We start from the raw sequence: 27,513 nt of genomic DNA, 5'->3' as shown, positions 1-27,513 counted from the left end.
AGTCCAGGCACCTGGCGGATCCCAACTTCCATTGTAGTAATGATGCAGTGCGTGGACTGATTTCCTTGACGTCAGCAGAGAGTGGACTTCAGTCCGCTCTCTGCTGAAAACGGGTCACAGGATTGCAAAACTAATTGCACTCCTGTGATCCATAGGAGAAGTACAGCCAAACTAGCTTTGGCTATACTTCTCCTTTAAGTACTTCTAGAGAGAGCATTCCAATTTCCCATTCCTACCGGAACTAAGGGACATAATTTTGGATGAGCGGCAAGGTTGCAAGGTATACCTCTCTTCTGAGCAAGATGGCCAAGCTTTATCCATTCAGGGATAAGGATGTGAAGCATCTAAAGGCTGCCTCTCTAGTTGTTGAGGCCTTGATGAGGCAAGCAAGCATGTCGCTCTTCTTTGGAAGATGCAGTGAATGGCCTGAAAGTCGGCCTGGGTTCTTGTGGCCATGTTTAAAAGCATTGAAAATGTGGAATAAGAATTGGGACGCGGTATTCAACAGCATTTTCAGATGAAGAGGCTAGAAACTGAGTAGTTTAGGAGCCAATGCTGGCGGCAATTTCCATGGTGAGGCTTCAATTGACATCATCCACATAGTGGTTATGCTCTCGTTAGATAACGGCTAAGTTAGCGTTATGGCTGTGGCCTTGGCTTGCTGATCCCACCTCCAGCAGGCATGGTATAAGATCCCTTTGAGAGAGATTCATCTTTTGGCAATAAGCTGAATAGCACCATAACCCGAGCCACAGTTGGCAAGTCTGGGCTTTAGAGATGGACGAACATCGGCCGGGGGGGTTCGCGAACGTCAGCCGCAAATTTTCTCAAAAGTCCGCGAACCGCGAGTTCGCGGCGGGCTCCATTGACTTTAATGGGAGGCGAACTTTAAAAACCTTTAGGTCATATTTGCAGCCACAAAAGACATACTAGCTGTGCACAAATAGTCCCAGCACATGGACAATGTCATAACAGAAGTATTGCAATTGAAAAAGTTGCCCTAAATTTTTTTATTTTTTTTTACAGTAAAAAATATATATATTTTTTTCATAAATCAGCCAGAACTGAAAGCAGCCGGTAAATACATGTCTAATACATATAGGGTCCATTCACACATCTGTAAAATGGGTCCACATCCATTCCACAATTTGGCAGAACCTTTACAGACCCATTGATTTTCAATTCCAGTCTGAAAAATTAGGCATTCACAGGATAAAGAAGTAAGTGTCGGCCATTCCAGGCCCCAAAAATTAGCCCACATGCATTAACCTGACAGCTAAGAACGTAGTATTCTGTGGCTGAAGGTACATTAGGCATTCTCAGGATACAGAAGTAAGTGTCGGCCATAAAAAGCCCCAAAAATTAGCCCACATGGGTTTACCTGACAGCTAAGAACGTAGTATTCTGTGGCTGAAGGTACATTAGGCATTCACAGGATACAGAAGTAAGTGTCGGCCAGTATAGGCCCCAAAAATTAGCCCACATGGGTTTAACTGACAGCTAAGAACGTAGTGTATTTGATGGCTAGAGGTACATTAGGCATTCACACAGGATACAGAAGTAAATAGGCCGAAAAATTAGCCCACATGGGTTTAACTGACAGCAAAGAACGTTGTATTCTATGGCTGAAGGTACATTAGGCATTCACAGGTAACAGAAGTAAGTGTCGGCCTGTATAGGCTCCAAAAATTAGCTCACATGGGTTTAACTGACAGCAAAGAACTTAGTGTATTTGATGGCTAGAGGTACATTAGGCATTCACAGTATACAGAAGTAAGTGTCGGCCTGTATAGGCCCCAAAAATTAACCCACATGGGTTTAACTGACAGCAAAGAACGTAGTGTATTTGATGGTTAGAGGTACATTAGGCATTCACAGGATACAGAAGTAAGTGTCGGCCTGTATAGGCCCCAAAAATTAGCCCACATGGGTTTAGCTGACAGCAAAGAACGTAGTGTATTTGATGGCTAGAGGTACATTAGGCATTCACAGGATACAGAAGTAAGTGTCGGCCTGTATAGGCTCCAAAAATTATCTCACATGGGTTTAACTGACAGCAAAGAACGTAGTGTATTTGATGGCTAGAGGTACATTAGGCATTCACACAGTATACAGAAGTAAGTTGTGGCCTGTATAGGCTCCAAAAATTAGCTCACATGGGTTTAACTGACAGCAAAGAACGTAGTGTATTTGATGGCTAGAGGTACATTAGGCATTCACAGGATACAGAAGTAAGTGTCGGCCTGTATAGGCTCCAAAAATTAGCTGACATGGGTACACTTGTAAAAGTTTAAGATAACACCGCACTTCAATATGTGGTATTGGGGGGCCATTGGTCTATCACACCAGTTCAAAAAATTGGCCAGTGAGTTTGGCACTGTGTGTACCAGTCTTAACTCAGCAAATGAGGCAATATTGTTGCAGGACACAAATACACTTGTAAAAGTTTACTCAGATAACACCCCACTTCAATATGTGGTATTGGAGGGTCATTGGTCTATCACACCAGTTCAAAAAATTGGCCAGTGAGTTTGGCACTGTGTGTACCAGACGTAACACAGCAAAAGAGGCAATATTGTTGCAGGACACAAATACACTTGTAAAAGTTTACTCAGATAACACCCCACTTCAATATGTGGTATTGGGGGCCATTGGTCTATCACACCAGTTCAAAAAAATGGCCAGTGAGTTTGGCACTGTGTGTACCAGACTTAACTCAGCAAAAGAGGCAATATTGTTGCAGGACACAAATACACTTATAAAAGTTTGCTCAGATAACACCCCACTTCAATATGTGGTAATGGGGGGCCATTGGTCTATCACACCAGTTCAAAAAAATGGCCAGTGAGTTTGGCACTGTGTGTACCAGACTTAACTCAGCAAAAGAAGCAATATTGTTGCAGGACACAAATACACTTGTAAACGTATACTCAGATAACACTCCACTTCAATCTGTGGTATTGGGGGGCCACAGGTTTATTACAACAGTTCTACAAATAATTGGTCAGAAACTGTTGTCACTGTGTGTAGCACAGTTAACACAGCAAGAGAGGCCAAATTTTTGCAGGACTAAAATACTCTCTTAGAAAATTATACTGTTAAATAACACCCCACTTCAATATGTGATATTGGGGAGCCACTGGTCTATCACAGCAGTTCAAAAAAATTGGCCAGTGAGTTTGGCACTGTGTGTATCAGACTTAACTCCGCAAAAGAGGCAATATTGTTGCAGGACACAAATACACTTGTAAAAGTATACTCAGATAACACCCCACTTCAATATGTGGTATTGGGGGGGCCATTGGTCGATCACACCAGTTATAATACATTATAAGTAGAGTTGAGCGAACACCTGGATGTTTGGGTTCGGCGGGTTTGACCGAGCTTGAAAAAAAAGTCCGGGTTTGTGAACCGGACTTAACCCGAACTTTGTCCCGATCCCGAACCCCATTGAAGTCAATGGAGACCCGAACTTTTGAGCACTAAAATGGCTCTAAAACAAACATGGAAAGGGCTAGAGGGCCGCAAATGGCAGCAAAATCATCTTAAGAGCATGGCAAGTGTTCTGCAAACAAATATGGATAGGTAAATATCTTAAAATAACAGAAAAAACTGAAAAATAAAAAATAATAATCTTGAATGATCTAGGAGGAGGATGAGGCCCATATGGAGTAGGAGGTTGAGGTGGTGGTGGAAGTGGCGGTGTAGGTGGAAGCGGCAGTGGAGGAGGATGAGGTAGCCAACACTGGTTTCTGTTTTTAATTTTATTTCTTTTTAAATTAGGGTACACCCCAAAAGAGTTAGAAAGAACAAATACAACAATGGCTGGGTAAGGCCGGTATACATGTCTATTCTGCACAAGGTACGGACAAGTCCTGTGGGATCCATGCCTGGTTCATTTTAATGAACGTGAGCTTGTCCACATTGGCTCTGGACAGGCGGCTGTGCTTGTCTGTGATAATGCCCCCAGCCGTGCAAAATACACGTTCAGATAATACACTGGCTGCAGGGCAGGCCAGCAACTCCAAGGTGTAAAGGGCAAGCTCAGGCCTTGTGCCCAATTTGGAGACCCAGAAGGTGAAGGGGGCAGACCTGTCATTCAGTACGTGTAGGCGTGTGCACACATACTGCTCCACCATGTTAGTGCTGGGTCGTGGTGCTGCTGGTGGAGCTCCTGTTGCAAGGAGAGGACGTGGTTGATCTGTGGCAGCTACACGCACAAGTGAAACACCTTTCTCAGCTGCGAGTAGGCGACAGAACCTTACAGCAGTATTTGGCAGGGCCTAATGCACCTCTACAAATGTTGAGGCCAGAACAAGTACAGGCGATAGTAGATTGGGTTGCTGACAGTGCCTCCAGTTCCTTCACATTGTCTCCCACACAGTCTTCTGCTGAAAGGTCAGAGTTGGCACCTGCAGCCAATGTCCATCAATCTTTCACCTCACCCCCTTGCAAATCAGCCAAGCAGTCTGAGCCCCAAGTCATGCAGCAGTCTCTTCTTCTTTTTGATGACTCTGTTAGCATGGTTTCCCAGGGCCATCCACCTAGCCCTGCCCCAGAAGTGGAAGAGATTGAGTGCACCGATGCCCAACCACTTATGTCTCAAGATGAGTAGATGGGAGGACAATCGCAGCACGTCTCGGATGATGATGAAACACAGGTGCCAACTGCTTCGGAATTCCGAATTGTGGAGACCGACAAGGGTTGCAGGGGTGAAGACTGCGTGGAAGATGATGTGGAGGACGATAAGGTCCTCGACCCCACATGGAATGAACGTCATTCAGGTGATCTGAGTAGTTTGGAGGAAGAGGTGGTGGTCGCACAGAGCCACCAGAACAGCAGAAGAGGGAGCAGGGTGCAAAAGCGGAGCGGCCGTGCCCTAGATACTACGCCTGCTACTGCACAACGCAGCAAGGGACTGAGCACACCAAAGGCAGCTCAAAGAAGTTCCCTAGCATGGCAGTTCTTCAGACAATGTGATGATGACAGTACACGGGTGGTTTGCACGCTGTGCAATCAGAGCCTGAAGCGAGGCATAAACCTTCTCAACCTGAGCACAACCTTCAAGACCAGGCATCTAAGTGCAAAGTACGAGCTGCAGTGGAGTAGACACCTCAAAAACCAAGAAAGGTCTCTGTCTCCTCCTGCTTCCTCTTCTGCTGCTGCAGTCTCGGCCTCTTCATCCACCTCTGTAGTGAGACCGGCACCTGCCAGTCCGCAAACAAAGGATCTGCCAGCAACACCACCACCTGGATCACCAACAACCTTTTCCACAATGTCCCGTGGAAGCGTTGAGCTTTCTATCTCCCAAACACTGGAGCGGAAGAGGAAGTACCCCCCCCCCTACCCACCCATGATCCCTGGCCCTGAATGCCAGCATTTCAAAATTCCTGGCCTTTAAAATGCTGTCATTACGTCTGGAGGAGACGCAGAGTTTTAAAAGCCTTATGGCACTGGCTGTCCCACAGTACGTCGTGCCCAGCCGCCACTACTTTTCCAGGCAAGCCATCCATTCCCTGCACAACCAAGTGGGTGACAAAATCAGGTGTGCACTGCGCAACGCCATCTGTGGCAAGGTCCACCTAACTACGGATACGTTGACCAGTAAGCACGGTCAGGGACGTTATATCTCCCTAACAGCACACTGGGTAAATGCAGTGGCGGCTGGGCCAGAGGCGGATAGCAGTTTGGCGCATGTCCTTCCACCACAGAGGATTGCAGTGCGCTTCAGTTTGCCTCCTGTTCCTAACTCCTCCTACTCCACTTCCTCATCCTCTACCGCCTCCTCATCCAGTCAGCGTAAAACCTTCACCACCAACTTCAGCACAGCCAGGGGTAAACGACAGCAGGCAGTTTTAAAACTTCCTGTTTGGGGGAAAAGCCACACACCACGCAGGAGTTGTGGAGGGGCATTCAACAGCAGACTGATGAGTGGTTGGTGGTGTGCGATAATGGGCAAAATGGGCCGTCTGTGCGCACTTTCAGCGTTCTCACCCTGCTGCTGCTCGCCTGTCAGCGCTGCAGCGTAACTTCGGCCTTCCTGCTCACTGCCTCATATGTGACGTGCCCACAAGGTAGAACTTCACCTTGCACATGCGGGCCAGACTGTGCGAGCAGCAGCAGGCTATAGTGGAGTTTCAGCTGCAACACGCACGCATGAGTGCCTCTAACATATGTAGACTAGGCTGCAATGTAATATTTTTTCCCTAAATGGGTGTTTATTGAATAGTGGACTAGAACAACAGTATCCAAAGGGTGTATCTCACAGTAAAATATGCAGACTAGGTGGCAATGTAATATTTTTTCCCTAAATGGGTGTTTATTGAATAGCGGAATAGAACAACAGTATCCAAAGGGTGTATCTCACAATAAAATATGCAGACTAGGCTGCAATGTAATATTTTTTCCCTAAATGGGTGTTTATTGAATAGCGGAATAGAACAACAGTATCCAAAGGGTGTATCTCACAGTAAAATATGCAGACTAGGCCGCAATTTCTTTTTCCCCCCTAAATGGGTTTGTATTGCAAAGCGGAATACAACAGTATGCAATGGGTGTATGTCACTGTAACATATGCGGACAGGGCCGCAAATAACCTTGTTTGCCCCTAAATGTTTTTTTTTTATTGCAATGCGCAATACAATAGTATGCAATGGGTGTATCTCACTGTAACATATGCGGACAGGGCCGCAATCAACTTTTTTTGCCCCTAAATGTTCTTTTTTTTTAAGTGCAATGCACAATACAACAGTATGCAATGGGTGTATCTCACTGTAACATATGCGGTCAGGGCCGCAATCAACCTTTTTTGCCCCTAAATGTTTTTTTTTTACTGCAAAGCGCAATACAACAGTATGCAATGGGTGTATCTCACTGTAACATATGCGGACAGGGCCACAATCAACTTTTTTTTGCCCCTAAATGTTTTTTTTACTGCAAAGCGCAATACAACAGTATGCAATGGGTGTATGTCATTGTAACATATGCGGACAGGACCGCAATCAACTTTTTTTGGCCCTAAATGTTTTTTTTACTGCAAAGCACAATACAACAGTATGCAATGGGTGTATGTCACTGTAACATATGCGGACAGGGCCGCAATCAACTTTTTTTTGCCCCTAAATGTTTTTTTTTTACTGAAAAGCGCAATACAACAGTATGCAATGGGTGTATGTCACTGTAACATATGCGGACAGGGCCGCAATCAACTTTTTTTTCCCCTAAATGTTTTTTTTTTACAGCAAAGCACAATGCAACAGTATGCAATGGGTGTATGTCACTGTAAAATATGCGGACAGGGCCGCAATCAACTTTTTTTTGCCCCTAAATGTTTTTTTTTACTGCAAAGCGCAATACAACAGTATGCAATAGGTGTATCTCACTGTAACATATGCGGACAGGGCCGTAATCAACTTTTTTTTGCCCCTAAATGTTTTTTTTACTGCAAAGCGCAATACAACAGTATGCAATGGGTGTATCTCACTGTAACATATGCGGACAGGGCCGCAATCACCTTTTTTTGCCCCTAAATGTTTTTTTTTTTTTTACTGCAAAGCGCAATACAACAGTATGCAATGGGTGTATCTCACTGTAACATATGCGGACAGGGCCACAATCAATTTTTTTTGCCCCTAAATGTTTTTTTTACTGCAAAGCGCAATACAACAGTATGCAATGAGTGTATGTCATTGTAACATATGTGGACAGGACCGCAATCAACTTTTTTTGGCCCTAAATGTTTTTTTTACTGCAAAGCACAATACAACAGTATGCAATGGGTGTATGTCACTGTAACATATGCGGACAGGGCCGCAATCAACTTTTTTTTGCCCCTAAATGTTTTTTTTTTACTGAAAAGCGCAATACAACAGTATGCAATGGGTGTATGTCACTGTAACATATGCGGACAGGGCCGCAATCAACTTTCTTTGCCCCTAAATGTTTTTTTTTACTGCAAAGCGCAATACAACAGTATGCAATGGGTGTATCTCACTGTAACATATGCGGACAGGGCCGCAATCAACTTTTTTTGCCCCTAAATGCTTTTTTTTTTACTGCAAAGAGCAATACAACAGTATGCAATGGGTGTATGTCACTGTAACATATGCGGACAGGGCCGCAATAAACTTTTTTTTCCCCTAAATGTTTTTTTTTTACAGCAAAGCACAATGCAACAGTATGCAATGGGTGTATGTCACTGTAACATATGCGGACAGGGCCGCAATCAACTTTTTTTTCCCCTAAATGTTTTTTTTTTTTACTGCAAAGCACAATACAACAGTATGCAATGGGTGTATGCCACTGTAACATATGCGGACAGGGCCGCAATCAACTTTTTTTTGCCCCTAAATGTTTTTGTTTACTGCAAAGCGCAATACAACAGTATGCAATGGGTGTATGTCACTGTAACATATGCGGACAGGGCCGCAATCAACTTTTTTTTGCCCCTAAATGTTTTTTTTTTACTGCAAAGCGCAATACAACAGTATGCAATGGGTGTATGTCACTGTAACATATGCGGACAGGGCCACAATCAACTTTCTTTGACCCTAAATGTTTTTTTTTACTGCAAAGCGCAATACAACAGTATGCAATGGGTGTATCTCACTGTAACATATGCGGACAGGGCCGCAATCAACTTTTTTTGCCCCTAAATGCTTTTTTTTTACTGCAAAGAGCAATACAACAGTATGCAATGGGTGTATGTCACTGTAACATATGCGGACAGGGCCGCAATCAACTTTTTTTTCCCCTAAATGTTTTTTTTTTACAGCAAAGCACAATGCAACAGTATGCAATGGGTGTATGTCACTGTAACATATGCGGACAGGGCCGCAATCAACTTTTTTTTCCCCCTAAATGTTTTTTTTTTACTGCAAAGCACAATACAACAGTATGCAATGGGTGTATGTCACTGTAACATATGCGGACAGGGCCGCAATCAACTTTTTTTTGCCCCTAAATGTTTTTTTTTTACTGCAAAGCGCAATACACCAGTATGCAATGGGTGTATCTCACTGTAACATATGCGGACAGGGCCGCAATCAACTTTTTTTGCCCCTAAATGTTTTTTTTTTTACTGCAAAGAGCAATACAACAGTATGCAATGGGTGTATATCACTATAACGTATGAATAAAAAGCTGATAAATAATTGTCCCCTTAATTGGTGCTTGTTGAATAGCAGATTTGAAATGCAGTGTCTGTCTAAACGCTCACAGTAAAATATGAAGGAAAATTTTGTTTTTCTTTTTTTAATGCAGATTAAGCAGACACATATGCAAATGTAAATGGCCACTTCACACCACACGCCTAACAGGTTGGATACTGATGTTGTTCTATTCCGCTATTGAATTAAAAAAAAAAACATTTGAATGAAAAACTGAAAAATATTTTTTTTTCTAAATACTGAAAAATAATTATTTTCCCCTTACATTGGTGCTTTTTGAAGAGCAGGTTAGATAAGCAGTGTCTGTGTAAAGACTGTATGTCAAAGTTAAATATGAAGGAAACATTTTTTTTCTTTTTTAAATGCAGATTAAGCAGACACATATGCACTGAGCGTGCATTAAATGTGCAGCACCACACGCCGCCCACCTAACAGACTGATAAAAGTTTTTTTTCTCCTTTCTCCTCCTCACTGGGCTCAGGTCAGGTCATAAAGATCGTGCACTGCACCCCCACACAATACAATCAATGTAGATCGCTGTATGATTAAAGCAGATTGTTCCTATGTATGCTTTTCCTCAAAGCAATCTCTCGCCTGACCCTACAGTAATCTCCTATCTCTCCCTCCGGGCAAAAAGATTGTGCACTGCACCCCACATAATCAAATCAATGCAGATCGCTTTATGATTAAAGCAGACTGTTCCTATGCTTTCCCTAAAAGCAATCTCCAGCCTGACCCTACAGTAAACTCCTATCTCTCCCTCAGCAGCAGCAGTCGGGAACCTCTCCCTAGTATAGGTATAGCAGAGTGACGCGCGGCGCTGTGTGACTCCAGCTTATATAGAGTCTGGGTCACATGCTGCACTGGCCAATCACAGCCATGCCATTAGTAGGCATGGCTGTGATGGCTTCTAGGACACACTAGTTAAACGCTTGCTGATTGGCTGCCTTGCACCTGTTGAAAGCGTGCCATTAAAACCGCGCCAAAACATCAAATAACGTTACCGAACAACGGACAGTACCCGAACATACAGTGAAATGTTCTGGTTTGGGTCTGGGTACCGAATACCCAAAAGTCCGGTACAAACCCGAACAATATAGTCCGGGTTCGCTCAACCCTAATTATAAGTGCTTTTGTCACTGTGTGTAGTATTGCTGCAGCAACGCTCAGTCACCACACCTGTCACAATGCTGCACAGTGCACAATAATACTACTAATCCACTATAATATGCTTTCTACAAAGTATATTATACTGTGGATTACCCCCCCCCCCCCTTTTTAGTGCACTGCACAGCAATACCAAAAAAATTGCAGCCCTTTAAATGACTTTTGTGGACATTAACAGAGTGATTTGTGTGACTGCTGCCGATCTCTAACTGCCCCTAAAGCACAGACTGGATACCTGTCCCTAACCTGAAAAGAGACTGGACCTATACCGAAATACCAGCCCTGAAAAGGACTTTTGTGGACATTAACAGAGCGATTTGTGTGATTGCTGCCGATCTCTAACTGCCCCTAAAGCACAGACTGGATACCTGTCCCTATACTGAAGAGACTGTAATAGACCTATACCGAAATTGCAGCCCTTTAAATTACTTTTTTGGACATTAACAGAGCAATTTGTGTCAATGCAAATGCCGATTTCTAAGTGCCCCTAAAGCACAGACTGGATACCTGTCCCTATACTGAAGATAGACTGGAACTATACCGAAATACCAGCCCTGAAAAGGACTTTGTGGATCTTCACAGAGCTATTTGTGTCTGGCAATCTCTCCTTCATGAGCACAGGCAACCTCTCCCTAAGCTGGCAAAAAAGCAGAATGAGAAATGGTCGACAAGCTCAGGTCTATTTATTGGGTAGGGGGCATGTCCATGTGCTGAAATGTTTTAATTGGCTGTCCCGTTCCACCTGACGGCTGTGTTATGGGTCAAAGTTCTTCTGAATGAAAAAGAAAATGGCGGCGCGGACATCTTCGCGAACATCGGCAAAAGTCCGACTTTTCGCGAATTTGCGAACAAGCAAAATTTGCCGCGAACCGCAAGGCCATCTCTACTGGGTTTTGCCTCAGGACCGGTGCCTGCTAGGCTTGAAGATGACACACTATAGAAGACAAAGTTCAGAGCGTGCGGGGGTCACATGCTTTTACAGACCAGTTCAGGATTTTAGGAAGTGCTGGTGAAGAGGCCAGAAATTCCCTCAAACGTTTGCTAAAAAAACGAACACTCGGGTATTTGAGAGGCTGAATTTGGGCCTCAGGTTATTGGAACATCAAAGTGGTCGTTTCAGGACATACATGATCCTTCAGATGTCCTCCTCATCTCAGATTCATTTTTCACAGATTTGCCTCAATCCAAAGTAAAGAAGCATATACTCTTGTAGTGTGTAAGGTTTCTGGTGTCACAAGGTGTTGCTGTCCCAGTATTCAGAAGATTTCAGGGCATGTACTTGCCCATCTGTATGGTCATGAAGAAGAAGAATGGCTTGCAGAGGCTGGTTATAGACCTCATTCACCAAAAAGGAGAAGTTCAAGATGGAGACATTTTCCCTAAACTAATAGGGGATCCAGCCAGGTGACTGGCTCGTTTCCATAGAAATAAAGATGCTTGCCAGTGCCCATTGTTGAAGTTTTCCGCAAGTTCCTTCGGTTCGCCGTAGGTCAAGACCATATCCAGCTCACTTGCCTACCATTCAGGCTTTCAACATCGCCCTGCATGTATTTCAAAGTCTTATTGGTTGTTATAGTCTTTATCAAAACAAGAGGAATAAGCCTGCATCGTTATCTGAATTACCTTCTCCTACTATCCCAAGACAGAGGGCAGCTGCTAAAGCCCAGAGCTCAGGTCTTTTCAATGCTCCACAAATTTGGCTGGCTGCTGATTCTGGAAAAGAGCCACCTGGAGTTCAATATAATCAAGAGGACCATTGCTTTGCCTCTAGATCCCAATGATCTGGAACAGAATACTCTTGGCACTGTCTTCTTCCACCGTCACGCCTTTCAAAGTCTAGAATTATCATTGGTCAAGTGGACACTCTGGAGCATGCAGCCCTTCCAGAGAGGGTTTCTCCAGCAATGGGAGCCACTGTAATGTTCCGGTACCTATGGTACCCTTGTTCCTATATTTCTCCTCTCTTTGCGTCCCATCTTGTATATACAAAGGACGCATACACCTTTAAGACCGGATGACATCACTGCCGAGCGCCACTATGAGCGGCTATTTCAATCGCCGGTTTGCTCTCACTCATCGCTCGTTCAAACCCACATGTTCATCGCACCTACGCCTGAGAAGTCGAAGCTGCTGACATACCTTCCTTGCTGAACTAAGCCGGAAACCTCGCTGGTGATCCGTATCCCGCTACGGGATCACCCCTCTCCTCTGGACATTGTATTTCCTAACCTATCTAAGTGATAAGTACCCCGCAGGGGATTCTTACTAACCAATCTCCTACTGTCATCTACTGCAATTACCAAGACTATCTGTATCTATCTATCTATCTATTCACTATCATCTGCATAAGACTGTTAGCTCTTGGGACTACCTTGAACTATCCTTGCACTAGGTTACTCTGTCTAAAGTATACTCCATCTGTGTCCTCTTACCATCTGCACTATACTTGACATCAGAACCTATCTGCTTACCATCACCTGCAACTCTCCTATACTACTTCTAGTGCTCACCATACAATAGCCTGTCTCTCATCTATATATCCTCATATACTCTGTCCCTCCATTAAACATCTATTAATATATATAGTATATAACAGGCTGTACACGGTGATGAAGTCCTGAGAGTTGGATATGTTGTTCAACACATTCTCTACAAGGCTACTGAGTGTAATAATTCTGCAGCTGTAAATCCATCCGCAAACAAAAACGCATGAACGTTACAGATTGAACGAGCCTTTAAAAAAAATATGGATTCAGCAGAATTATCCACTCATGTACTACAATTAAAACAACAAGTAGATGCATTGATCCATGCACTTACAGAGGTAAAAAATGACAATCAAACCTTGAGACAGCAGCTTGGCCGTCTCACACAGCCTCCTGCTGCTCAGCCCCGTGAGCCTAAGATAAACCCTCCTATAGTGTTTTCTGGTGATCGGAGCAAATTCCGTGAATTTAAAAACGCATGTCAATAGTTTTTTTTGTTAAAACCTCTAACCTACACCACTGACCAAATTAAGGTTTGTACCATCATCTCCTATTTAACGGGTGAACCCCGGGCCTGGGCAGATGCTCTCTTTGAAAAGGATGATCCACTCCTTAATTCTTATCCCTTATTTCTAGCACAACTTGCTACTTTATATGAAGACCCCAACAAGCAGAGTACCGCTGACACCCAGTTACGGGCCCTAAAACAAGGAAGGAGACCTGTTGAAGATTTCGTGGCGAATTTTAAAAGATGGTCCCCTGATTCAGGGTGGAACGACACATCTTTGCGAACGCAGTTTAGATTCGGCCTATCTGAGGCCGTTAAAGACGAGCTCGCCCGAGCGGATTTACCTGGCACTCTAGAGGGACTGATCCAGACCAGTATCAATATTGACAGACGACTACGAGAAAGAAAGGCTGAGAAGATGGGCTCACCATTTTCCAGTCCTCCTCGGATGTTGCCTGCTGACCCTACTCCTATGGAAGTAGGAATGATACGTCCACCTCTGACCCTTTCTGAACGTGCCAGGAGGAAAACCGAACATCTTTGCATGTACTGCGCATCCCTGAATCATCTGGTAAACGACTGTCCTCTTGTCCGCAGAAAAGAGGGTGAGTGTTCAAATGTCTTGCTAGGGGGACTCACAACTTCCTTTCCTAAACCTTATCTTTTTGTTCAATTAACATTGCAGTGGGACCAAACTAGGATCACCACCAAGGCTATGATTGACACAGGATCTTGTGGAAACTACATTGACATTTGTTTTGTCTCCCTTAATAAAATACCTAGTGTTTCAAAACCCAAGCCTGTCTCCGTTAGTTTTATTAACGGTACACCTTTATCCTCTGGTCCTATCACCAGTCAGACACAGGCACTTCTTGTAACTGCTGACGAGTCTCATGTGGAGACCACCACCTTTGATGTATTAACTTTGCCACATTTTCCAATCATTTTGGGACTTCCCTGGTTACACATACATCAACCAATCATCGATTGGAAAACAAGAACGTTAGCCTTCTCTTCTCACTATTGTGAGACGACGTGTAACCTCCCCACACATGATAGGATCCTGTCTGTACTGCCAGATGACATTATTCCTAAGGGTTATCAAGATTTATCGGAGGTTTTCCTCGAGAAAAACGCTCAAATGTTACCTCCTCACAGGGACTATGATTGTTGTATCGATCTGCTCCCTAATAGCAAGTTGCCTTACGGACATGTATATCCTCTCTCACAGGATGAACTCTCTCACCTTAAAGAGTATCTGGATGAAAACTTGGCAAAAGGATTCATCTGACCTTCTACTTCCTCCACTGCTGCTGGGCTTTTCTTTGTCCGCAATAAGGACTCTAGCCTTAGGCCTATCATTGATTTCAGACAATTAAATGCCATCACAATAAAGGATCGTTATCCTTTACCTCTTATTCCTGAACTTATCGAACAGGTGCGTGGGGCTTCTTTCTTTTCAAAATTGGACCTAAAAGGGGCATACAATTTAATTCGAATCCGTAAAGGGGATGAATGGAAGACGGCATTCAGAACCAGATACGGACTGTTTGAGTACCTTGTAATGCCATTTGGGCTATGTAATGCCCCCGCAGCCTTTCAACGTTTTATAAACGAGATATTCCGAGACTTGCTTGATGTTTGTGTGGTAGTATATTTGGATGATATACTTATCTATTCTCATTCCTTACCTGAGCACATAAAACATGTGAGACTTGTGTTGTCAAGACTACTTGCACATAAATTATATGTTAAATCAAAGAAATGTCTCTTTCATAAAGAGGAGGTACTATTCCTAGGATATATTATATCTAAAAGTGGAATCAAAATGGACATGAGCAAAATATCCTGCATTCTGGATTGGCCTGTGCCAACCACTCGCAAAGCATTACAAAGGTTCCTAGGATTCTCTAATTACTATAGGAAATTCATTAAAAACTTCTCTGCGATTGTGAAACCTCTCACACAACTTACAAGCACGAAGAGACCATTTAATTGGTCAAAGGAAGCAAATGGAGCATTCTCTCTGCTGAAATCAAGCTTCACTACTGCCCCCATACTATGCCATCCAGACCCATCCCTTCAATACATCTTGGAGGTAGATGCGTCTAATATGGCAGTAGGAGCAGTTCTCTCACAACGACCAACAAACACCTCACCTCTTCACCCAGTTGCTTTCTTTTCAAAGTCATTAAGTAGCCCCGAGGTGAACTAGGTGAGAAGGAGTTATTAGCCATAAAACTGGCATTAGAAAATTGGAGACATCTACTTGAGGGCACTCAATTGCCAATTCTGATATATACTGATCACAAAAACCTCCAATACCTTCAGACTAATAGAACTCTTTCCCACCGGCAGGAACGGTGGTCGTTATTCTTTCTGAGATTTAATTTTTTAGTAACTTACACGCCTGCAGACAAAAATAAAAAAGCGGATGCACTCTCACGACTAGCCGAGAAAGATTGCACTGAGGTTCCCTCAGTTCCTATAATACCACTTGAACGTATTATCGGAGTCGTTCGCTCACTGAAGGAGGAGATTTTGCACAGCATAGGGTTGGATTCACCTCCACCACAACTAACTACTGACGCAGAAGGCTTCCTCTACTACAACGATAAATTGTACATACCCCCTACTATGCGAACCAAGATCTTAGAATTGTCGCATGATGTACCTATGGCAGGACATATGGGTATGACTAAAACTCTCAATCTACTCACTAGGCAATTTTGGTGGCCAGACATGAAGACAACCGTAAAAAAGTTCGTTTCATCTTGTGATATCTGTGCAAGGTCTAAAATTGACAACACGAAACCATCAGGATTACTTTGTAGTTTACCGATACCCCAGGTTCCGTGGGAAGTGGTATCCTTGGATTTCATAGTGGAACTACCACCTTCCAAAGGATTCAACACCATCTTGGTATCAGTGGACCATCTGACCAAGATGGCACATTTCACCCCTATCCGAAAACTACCTTCATCCAAACAAACAGCAGAATTACTTGTGAAACATGTCTTTAAGTTACATGGTATTCCAAAAACACTGCTGTCTGACCGTGGTTCACAATTCATCTCAAAATTTTGGCTAGCTCTATGTCAGATACTGCGAATAGAGCGTAACCTTACTTCTGCCTACCACCCTCAGACCAACGGACAGACAGAGAGAGTTAACCAGTGCATTGAACAGTACCTGCGTTGCTATACTTCGTATCTACAGGACGATTGGGCAGATCTCCTCCCACTGGCGGAATTCGCCTATAACAACGCTACTCATAGCACTACTAAGCAAAGTCCGTTTTACCTGAATTATGGGTTTCATCCCACACTCCTTCCTCCACGTATCTTACCATCAAGTAATCCAGTAGCATCTGATTATCTTGCCCAGATAAAGGATTCTCTGGGATTACTCAACAATACAATATCTCATGCTCATAGCCAACAAAAAAAATACTACGACCTCCGTAGGAAACCCTCTCCCCAATATGCCATTGGGGATCTTGTTTGGCTTTCTACAAAAAATCTAAGACTAAAGATCCCTAGTAAAAAACTTGGACCTCTATTTCTAGGACCTTTTCCAATAGAGAAGCTTATTGGAAAAGCTGCAGTACAACTCACATTGCCAGTAGACCTCAAGATACATCCTGTCTTCCATGTGTCTCTACTGAAGCCCCATGTTCCTAACCAAGGAATAAGGCCTACTATCTCACCTCCACCTCCTGTACAAGTGGAGGGTGGAGAAGAATTTGAGATAAAAGAAATTTTGGATTCCCGTTTCAATAGAAGAAGACTCCAGTATCTTGTACGATGGAAGAATTATGGGCCCCAAGATGACACCTGGCTGGATACCTCCGATATCCATGCCCCTAGACTGATTCGCAATTTCCACTCGAAATATCCGGAAAAACCAGCTCTAGAGGCCTTCCGGAGCCGGCCTTAAGGGGGGGGGGGTACTGTAATGTTCCGGTACCTATGGTACCCTTGTTCCTATATTTCTCCTCTCTTTGCGTCCCATCTTGTATATACAAAGGACGCATACACCTTTAAGACCGGATGACATCACTGCCGAGCGCCACTATGAGCGGCTATTTCAATCGCCGGTTTGCTCTCACTCATCGCTCGTTCAAACCCACATGTTCATCGCACCTACGCCTGAGAAGTCGAAGCTGCTGACATACCTTCCTTGCTGAACTAAGCCGGAAACCTCGCTGGTGATCCGTATCCCGCTACGGGATCACCCCTCTCCTCTGGACATTGTATTTCCTAACCTATCTAAGTGATAAGTACCCCGCAGGGGATTCTTACTAACCAATCTCCTACTGTCATCTACTGCAATTACCAAGACTATCTGTATCTATCTATTCACTATCATCTGCATAAGACTGTTAGCTCTTGGGACTACCTTGAACTATCCTTGCACTAGGTTACTCTGTCTAAAGTATACTCCATCTGTGTCCTCTTACCATCTGCACTATACTTGACATCAGAACCTATCTGCTTACCATCACCTGCAACTCTCCTATACTACTTCTAGTGCTCACCATACAATAGCCTGTCTCTCATCTATATATCCTCATATACTCTGTCCCTCCATTAAACATCTATTAATATATATAGTATATAACAGGCTGTACACGGTGATGAAGTCCTGAGAGTTGGATATGTTGTTCAACACATTCTCTACAAGGCTACTGAGTGTAATAATTCTGCAGCTGTAAATCCATCCGCAAACAAAAACGCATGAACGTTACAGATTGAACGAGCCTTTAAAAAAAATATGGATTCAGCAGAATTATCCACTCATGTACTACAATTAAAACAACAAGTAGATGCATTGATCCATGCACTTACAGAGGTAAAAAATGACAATCAAACCTTGAGACAGCAGCTTGGCCGTCTCACACAGCCTCCTGCTGCTCAGCCCCGTGAGCCTAAGATAAACCCTCCTATAGTGTTTTCTGGTGATCGGAGCAAATTCCGTGAATTTAAAAACGCATGTCAATAGTTTTTTTTGTTAAAACCTCTAACCTACACCACTGACCAAATTAAGGTTTGTACCATCATCTCCTATTTAACGGGTGAACCCCGGGCCTGGGCAGATGCTCTCTTTGAAAAGGATGATCCACTCCTTAATTCTTATCCCTTATTTCTAGCACAACTTGCTACTTTATATGAAGACCCCAACAAGCAGAGTACCGCTGACACCCAGTTACGGGCCCTAAAACAAGGAAGGAGACCTGTTGAAGATTTCGTGGCGAATTTTAAAAGATGGTCCCCTGATTCAGGGTGGAACGACACATCTTTGCGAACGCAGTTTAGATTCGGCCTATCTGAGGCCGTTAAAGACGAGCTCGCCCGAGCGGATTTACCTGGCACTCTAGAGGGACTGATCCAGACCAGTATCAATATTGACAGACGACTACGAGAAAGAAAGGCTGAGAAGATGGGCTCACCATTTTCCAGTCCTCCTCGGATGTTGCCTGCTGACCCTACTCCTATGGAAGTAGGAATGATACGTCCACCTCTGACCCTTTCTGAACGTGCCAGGAGGAAAACCGAACATCTTTGCATGTACTGCGCATCCCTGAATCATCTGGTAAACGACTGTCCTCTTGTCCGCAGAAAAGAGGGTGAGTGTTCAAATGTCTTGCTAGGGGGACTCACAACTTCCTTTCCTAAACCTTATCTTTTTGTTCAATTAACATTGCAGTGGGACCAAACTAGGATCACCACCAAGGCTATGATTGACACAGGATCTTGTGGAAACTACATTGACATTTGTTTTGTCTCCCTTAATAAAATACCTAGTGTTTCAAAACCCAAGCCTGTCTCCGTTAGTTTTATTAACGGTACACCTTTATCCTCTGGTCCTATCACCAGTCAGACACAGGCACTTCTTGTAACTGCTGACGAGTCTCATGTGGAGACCACCACCTTTGATGTATTAACTTTGCCACATTTTCCAATCATTTTGGGACTTCCCTGGTTACACATACATCAACCAATCATCGATTGGAAAACAAGAACGTTAGCCTTCTCTTCTCACTATTGTGAGACGACGTGTAACCTCCCCACACATGATAGGATCCTGTCTGTACTGCCAGATGACATTATTCCTAAGGGTTATCAAGATTTATCGGAGGTTTTCCTCGAGAAAAACGCTCAAATGTTACCTCCTCACAGGGACTATGATTGTTGTATCGATCTGCTCCCTAATAGCAAGTTGCCTTACGGACATGTATATCCTCTCTCACAGGATGAACTCTCTCACCTTAAAGAGTATCTGGATGAAAACTTGGCAAAAGGATTCATCTGACCTTCTACTTCCTCCACTGCTGCTGGGCTTTTCTTTGTCCGCAATAAGGACTCTAGCCTTAGGCCTATCATTGATTTCAGACAATTAAATGCCATCACAATAAAGGATCGTTATCCTTTACCTCTTATTCCTGAACTTATCGAACAGGTGCGTGGGGCTTCTTTCTTTTCAAAATTGGACCTAAAAGGGGCATACAATTTAATTCGAATCCGTAAAGGGGATGAATGGAAGACGGCATTCAGAACCAGATACGGACTGTTTGAGTACCTTGTAATGCCATTTGGGCTATGTAATGCCCCCGCAGCCTTTCAACGTTTTATAAACGAGATATTCCGAGACTTGCTTGATGTTTGTGTGGTAGTATATTTGGATGATATACTTATCTATTCTCATTCCTTACCTGAGCACATAAAACATGTGAGACTTGTGTTGTCAAGACTACTTGCACATAAATTATATGTTAAATCAAAGAAATGTCTCTTTCATAAAGAGGAGGTACTATTCCTAGGATATATTATATCTAAAAGTGGAATCAAAATGGACATGAGCAAAATATCCTGCATTCTGGATTGGCCTGTGCCAACCACTCGCAAAGCATTACAAAGGTTCCTAGGATTCTCTAATTACTATAGGAAATTCATTAAAAACTTCTCTGCGATTGTGAAACCTCTCACACAACTTACAAGCACGAAGAGACCATTTAATTGGTCAAAGGAAGCAAATGGAGCATTCTCTCTGCTGAAATCAAGCTTCACTACTGCCCCCATACTATGCCATCCAGACCCATCCCTTCAATACATCTTGGAGGTAGATGCGTCTAATATGGCAGTAGGAGCAGTTCTCTCACAACGACCAACAAACACCTCACCTCTTCACCCAGTTGCTTTCTTTTCAAAGTCATTAAGTAGCCCCGAGGTGAACTAGGTGAGAAGGAGTTATTAGCCATAAAACTGGCATTAGAAAATTGGAGACATCTACTTGAGGGCACTCAATTGCCAATTCTGATATATACTGATCACAAAAACCTCCAATACCTTCAGACTAATAGAACTCTTTCCCACCGGCAGGAACGGTGGTCGTTATTCTTTCTGAGATTTAATTTTTTAGTAACTTACACGCCTGCAGACAAAAATAAAAAAGCGGATGCACTCTCACGACTAGCCGAGAAAGATTGCACTGAGGTTCCCTCAGTTCCTATAATACCACTTGAACGTATTATCGGAGTCGTTCGCTCACTGAAGGAGGAGATTTTGCACAGCATAGGGTTGGATTCACCTCCACCACAACTAACTACTGACGCAGAAGGCTTCCTCTACTACAACGATAAATTGTACATACCCCCTACTATGCGAACCAAGATCTTAGAATTGTCGCATGATGTACCTATGGCAGGACATATGGGTATGACTAAAACTCTCAATCTACTCACTAGGCAATTTTGGTGGCCAGACATGAAGACAACCGTAAAAAAGTTCGTTTCATCTTGTGATATCTGTGCAAGGTCTAAAATTGACAACACGAAACCATCAGGATTACTTTGTAGTTTACCGATACCCCAGGTTCCGTGGGAAGTGGTATCCTTGGATTTCATAGTGGAACTACCACCTTCCAAAGGATTCAACACCATCTTGGTATCAGTGGACCATCTGACCAAGATGGCACATTTCACCCCTATCCGAAAACTACCTTCATCCAAACAAACAGCAGAATTACTTGTGAAACATGTCTTTAAGTTACATGGTATTCCAAAAACACTGCTGTCTGACCGTGGTTCACAATTCATCTCAAAATTTTGGCTAGCTCTATGTCAGATACTGCGAATAGAGCGTAACCTTACTTCTGCCTACCACCCTCAGACCAACGGACAGACAGAGAGAGTTAACCAGTGCATTGAACAGTACCTGCGTTGCTATACTTCGTATCTACAGGACGATTGGGCAGATCTCCTCCCACTGGCGGAATTCGCCTATAACAACGCTACTCATAGCACTACTAAGCAAAGTCCGTTTTACCTGAATTATGGGTTTCATCCCACACTCCTTCCTCCACGTATCTTACCATCAAGTAATCCAGTAGCATCTGATTATCTTGCCCAGATAAAGGATTCTCTGGGATTACTCAACAATACAATATCTCATGCTCATAGCCAACAAAAAAAATACTACGACCTCCGTAGGAAACCCTCTCCCCAATATGCCATTGGGGATCTTGTTTGGCTTTCTACAAAAAATCTAAGACTAAAGATCCCTAGTAAAAAACTTGGACCTCTATTTCTAGGACCTTTTCCAATAGAGAAGCTTATTGGAAAAGCTGCAGTACAACTCACATTGCCAGTAGACCTCAAGATACATCCTGTCTTCCATGTGTCTCTACTGAAGCCCCATGTTCCTAACCAAGGAATAAGGCCTACTATCTCACCTCCACCTCCTGTACAAGTGGAGGGTGGAGAAGAATTTGAGATAAAAGAAATTTTGGATTCCCGTTTCAATAGAAGAAGACTCCAGTATCTTGTACGATGGAAGAATTATGGGCCCCAAGATGACACCTGGCTGGATACCTCCGATATCCATGCCCCTAGACTGATTCGCAATTTCCACTCGAAATATCCGGAAAAACCAGCTCTAGAGGCCTTCCGGAGCCGGCCTTAAGGGGGGGGGGGGTACTGTAATGTTCCGGTACCTATGGTACCCTTGTTCCTATATTTCTCCTCTCTTTGCGTCCCATCTTGTATATACAAAGGACGCATACACCTTTAAGACCGGATGACATCACTGCCGAGCGCCACTATGAGCGGCTATTTCAATCGCCGGTTTGCTCTCACTCATCGCTCGTTCAAACCCACATGTTCATCGCACCTACGCCTGAGAAGTCGAAGCTGCTGACATACCTTCCTTGCTGAACTAAGCCGGAAACCTCGCTGGTGATCCGTATCCCGCTACGGGATCACCCCTCTCCTCTGGACATTGTATTTCCTAACCTATCTAAGTGATAAGTACCCCGCAGGGGATTCTTACTAACCAATCTCCTACTGTCATCTACTGCAATTACCAAGACTATCTGTATCTATCTATTCACTATCATCTGCATAAGACTGTTAGCTCTTGGGACTACCTTGAACTATCCTTGCACTAGGTTACTCTGTCTAAAGTATACTCCATCTGTGTCCTCTTACCATCTGCACTATACTTGACATCAGAACCTATCTGCTTACCATCACCTGCAACTCTCCTATACTACTTCTAGTGCTCCCCATACAATAGCCTGTCTCTCATCTATATATCCTCATATACTCTGTCCCTCCATTAAACATCTATTAATATATATAGTATATAACAGGCTGTACACGGTGATGAAGTCCTGAGAGTTGGATATGTTGTTCAACACATTCTCTACAAGGCTACTGAGTGTAATAATTCTGCAGCTGTAAATCCATCTGCAAACAAAAACGCATGAACGTTACAGCCACGAAGCAGAATTCAGGTCATCTACATAACCTCAGTGATAAAAAAGAGTCCCTGGGGGCTGCAACAGAGAAACGTACTTATTTGCCATCCCATTGCCCCCATTTCCTGGTTCACAATCAAGTCTGATGCCAGCAATACAGGATGGGGGCTTACTGCCTATCGGGGATAGCTCAAGATAGTTGAATCTATCAGTTTCACAAGATTGTGTTAAACATTCTGAAACTAAACATTCTGAAAGCTTCGCAGAATGAGGTTCCCAATGTAATCTGTAGGGCGGCCTTGTGGTCCTCAATAAATACATTTATGGCTCAATATTGTGTAGAGCCTGCTTCTTTATCCTCTGTTTATTTTGGCTTGAAGATCCTGTCTGCTGACAGTACAAATGAAAGCCTTTGGTTCAGCATTGCCCGCCCACTGGGTGTATGGCTAGTTAGTTCCCATACGTATGAGGTCATGGAGTCTGTCAGGAAAACGGAAAATTTCCTATCAAATACTTACTGTAATATTCCTTTCCTGATGGACTCCATGGCAGCAGGAGTTCCCTCCCAGTGACATGAGCAGGCTAGTTACGGAATGCGGTCTCTGACTCAGAGCAAACATTTTTGAGAGTGGGGTTCTATGGGAGTGGAGAGGAGGCGGGGTTAACCCATACATATGCTGCCATGGAATCCATCAGGAAAGGAAAATTACGGTAACTATTTGATAGGAAATTTTCAGTTTTGACATTAACGAAGACAGAAATAAAAATCTGTGCCTTTCATTCCTCTTCCAAAGAAAAGCATTGTTCAGTTCTGTCAATAAGGGTTTACATCTACTTATATTGATTTATGATAGTTGTTATGATGCACAGGCCTGCCTAGATAATAGAACAAAAATATATATATCTTATTCCATGTATAAGTGCCAAAAATCTTTATTTTTTTTCTCCATCAGCAACTGGGATGTGGAAGAGCCAAATAATTTACTTGGAATGGAAAACTGTGTTGAGATGTGGTTTCTAGGAAAATGGAATGATAGAATTTGCAATGTCACCCGTAGTGCTATATGTGAGAAAACTTTTGATTACAATGCATAGACTGAAGAGCTATATCTACAATATTAACTTTGGGTTAATGCAACAAGAATAAATAAACCACTGCTCATCATGTCTCCTGTGTACTCTGTTGGTGAGATCTCAACTATCTACTTCCCGGCTCCATTAATCGGCGAGGACTTAATAATGCAAAATCTGTTACACCAATCATTTGTCTGTTCTGGTCCCACAGCTCTGTTCAATCAATCTAGATTTTCTAGATTGTAAGCTCTAACGAGCAGGGTCCTCTAATTCCTCCTGTATTGAATTGTATTGTAACTGTATTGTCTTCCCTCATATTGTAAAGCGCTGCACAAACTGTTGGCGCTATATAAATCCTGTATAATAATAATAATTTGCCAGTCAGCAACTCTCTGCTCTGCTCCCTCCTCGTTCATTGGAGCACCGAGCTGTGGAGGGGCGGGGAGCGACTGGCTCAGGCTCTCAGTGGCTTGCTGAGAGCCTGAGCCAGATGTCAGTCCAAGCACTTGGTGGATCCCAACTTTCATTGTAGTGATGACGCAGTGCCTGGACTGACATCCTTGACATCAGCAGAGAGTGGACTTCAATCAGCTCTCTGCTGAAAATGGGTCACAGGATTGCAAAACGAATTGCACTCCTGTGATCCATAGGAGAAGTACAGCCAAACAAGCTTTGGCTATACTTCTCCTTTAAGCACCTCTAGAGAGCGTTCTAATTTCCCATTCCTACCTTAACTAAGGGACATAATTTTGGATGAGCAGCAAGGTCGCAAGGTATACCTCCCTTCTGAGCAAGATGGCCAAGCTCTATCAATTAAGGGATAAGGATGTGAAGCATCTATAGGCTGCCTCTCTAGTTGATGAGGCCTTGATGAGGCAAGCAAGCATGTCGCTCCTCTTTGGAAGATGCAGTGATTGGACTGAAAGTTGGCCCTGGCTCTTGCAGCCATGTTTAAAAGCATTGAAAATGTGGAATGAGCATGGGGATGCAGTATTCAAGAACATTTTTAGATGAAGAGGCCAGAAACTTAGTAGTTTACAGCGCCGGCTGATGCGTTGGGGGCGCAGGGGCGCTGCCCCCCCCATCCATGCGTCCAGTCCCCTGATCTACATGCGGGGCGCCGGACGTATGGAGTTCAATGGGGTTTTTTTATCACCTGATTAGAGCCAGAGGCTCTAAAAGGCTTCAGAAAAGGGTGGACCCGGGGCGCAGAGCAGTGCGCCCCGAGCCCACCCATTGTGTGACAATAGCGAATGAAAATTCACTATTGCCACACGGATCCTCCTCTTGGCCAATCAGGAAGCGGGTCCGAGACCCGCTTCCTGATTAGCCGAAAGGCGAACGCATGCCATTGGCCGAGGAGGAAACTGGAGGACTCGAGGAGACGCGGGGAACTGCAGGTAAGTCTCTCTGCATTGAAGGAGGCACGCTGGTCACTCTGCATTGAAAGGGAGCATGATGATCTCTCTGCATTGAAGGGGGGCACGGCACGCTGGTCACTCTGCATTGAAAGGGGGTTCGCTGGTCATTCTGCATTGAAAGGGGGCACGCTGGTCTCTCTGCAATGAAAGGGGGCACGCTAGTCATTCTGCATTGAAAGGGGGCACGCTGGTCATTCTGCATTGAAAGGGGGCACGCTGGTCTCTCTGCATTGAAAGGGGGCACGCTAGTCTCTCTGCATTGAAAGGGGGCACGCTGGTCATTCTGCATTGAAAGGGGGCACGCTGGTTATTCTGCATTGAAAGGGGGCACGGCATGCTGGTCATTCTGCATTGAAAGGGGGAACGCTGGTCTCTCTGCATTGAAAGGGGACACGCTGGTCTCTCTGCATTGAAAGGGGGCACGCTGGTCATTCTGCATTGAAGGGGGCACGCTGGTCATTCTGCATTGAAAGGGATAACGCTGGTCATTCTGCATTAAAAGGGGGCATGGCACGCTGGTCATTCTGCATTGAAAGGGGGCATGCTGGTCTCTCTGCATTGAAAGGGGGAATTCTGGTCTCTCTGCATTGAAAGGGAACACGCTGGTCTCTCTGCATTGAAAGGGGGCGCGCTGGTCATTCGGAATTGAAGGGGGCACGCTGGTAATTCTGCATTGAAAGGGAGGCACGCTGGTCATTCTACATTGAAGGGGGCACGCTGGTCATTCTGCATTGAAGGGGGCACGCTGGTCTTTCTGCATTGAAGGGGGCACGCTGGTCACTCTGCATTGAAAGAGGGCACGCTGGTCATTCTGCATTGAAAGGGGGCACGCTGGTCTCTCTGCATTGAAAGGGGGCATGCTGGTCTCTCTGCATTGAAAAGGGGCACACTGGTCTCTTTGCATTGAAAGGGGTCACGCTGGTCATTCTGCATTGAAAGGGGGCACGGCACGCTGGTCATTCTGCATTGAAAGGGGGCATGCTGGTCTATCTGCATTGAAAGGGGGAACGCTGGTCTCTCTGCATTGAAAGGGAACACGCTGGCCTCTCTGCATTGAAAGGGGGCACGCTGGTCATTCTGCATTGAAAGGGGCACGCTGGTCATTCTGCATTGAAAGGGGGGCACGCTGGTCATTCTACATTAAACGGGGCACGCTGGTCATTCTGCATTGAAGGGGGCAAACTGGTCTCTCTGCATTCAAGGGGCCACGCTGGTCACTCTGCATTGAAAGGGGGCACGCTGGTCATTCTGCATTGAAAGGGGGGCACGCTGGTCATTCTACATTAAAGGGGGCACGCTGGTCATTCTGCATTGAAGGTGGGCATGCTGGTCTCTCTGCATTGAAAGGGGGCACGCTGGTCTCTCTGCATTGTAAAGGGGCACACTGGTCTCTTTGCATTGAAAGGGGGCACGCTGGTCATTCTGCATTAAAAGGAGGCATGGCACGCTGGTCATTCTAAATTGAAAGGGGGCACGCTGGTCATTCTGCATTGAAAGGGGGCAAACTGGTCATTCTGCATTGAAAGGGGGCACGTTGGACTCTCTGCATTGAAGGGGGCATGCTGGTCATTCTGCATTGAAAGGGGGCACGTTGGTCACTCCGCATTGAAAGGGGGCACGCTGGTCATTCTGCATTGAAAGGGGGCATGCTGGTCTCCCTGCATTGAAAGGGGGCATGCTGGTCATTCTGCACTGAAGGGGGCACGGTGGTCATTCTGAATTGAAGGGGGCATGCCACGCTAGTCTCTCTGCATTGAAGGGGGCACGCTGGTCACTCTGAATTGAAAGGGGGCACGCTGGTCATTCTGCATTGAAAGGGGGGCACGCTGGTCATTCTGCAATAAAAGGGGTCACGCTGGTCATTCTGCATTGAAAGGGGGCACGGCACGCTGGTCATTCTGCATTGAAAGGGGGCATGCTGGTCTCTCTGC

At 44.5% G+C, this 27,513-nt stretch overlaps 1 protein-coding gene and 1 long non-coding RNA gene across 3 annotated transcripts in view; one reads left to right on the top strand and one right to left on the bottom strand.

Moving 5' to 3' along the window:
• LOC309554296 (hepatic lectin-like) overlaps window positions 1–27,513 on the top strand; it is a 120,193-nt gene that overhangs the window by 83,018 nt on the left and 9,662 nt on the right. Inside the window, exon 7 of one of the 2 annotated variants that reach the window (XM_082255950.1) lies at window positions 24,041–24,386. The exons of the other annotated variant lie outside the window; for it this stretch is intronic. Coding sequence (XP_082112076.1) covers window positions 24,041–24,182 — 142 coding nt within the window. The 3' untranslated portion in view covers window positions 24,183–24,386. Of the gene's footprint in view, window positions 1–24,040; window positions 24,387–27,513 lie in introns of those variants that run through there. 2 annotated transcript variants of the gene reach the window in all.
• Window positions 78–24,852, bottom strand: LOC309552131. Its single transcript, XR_014225126.1, has 2 exons — window positions 24,788–24,852; window positions 78–130 (listed from the first exon to the last, which is right to left on the bottom strand). It is a non-coding gene; the product is annotated as an uncharacterized lncRNA (long non-coding RNA).

The sequence above is a fragment of the Pelophylax lessonae genome (genome assembly GCF_965119305.1).
Source record: "Pelophylax lessonae genome assembly, chromosome: 4".
Taxonomy (NCBI): Eukaryota; Metazoa; Chordata; class Amphibia; order Anura; family Ranidae; genus Pelophylax; species Pelophylax lessonae.
Note: the sequence above shows the minus strand (reverse complement) of the source record. Positions and strands in the feature narration are given on the sequence as shown.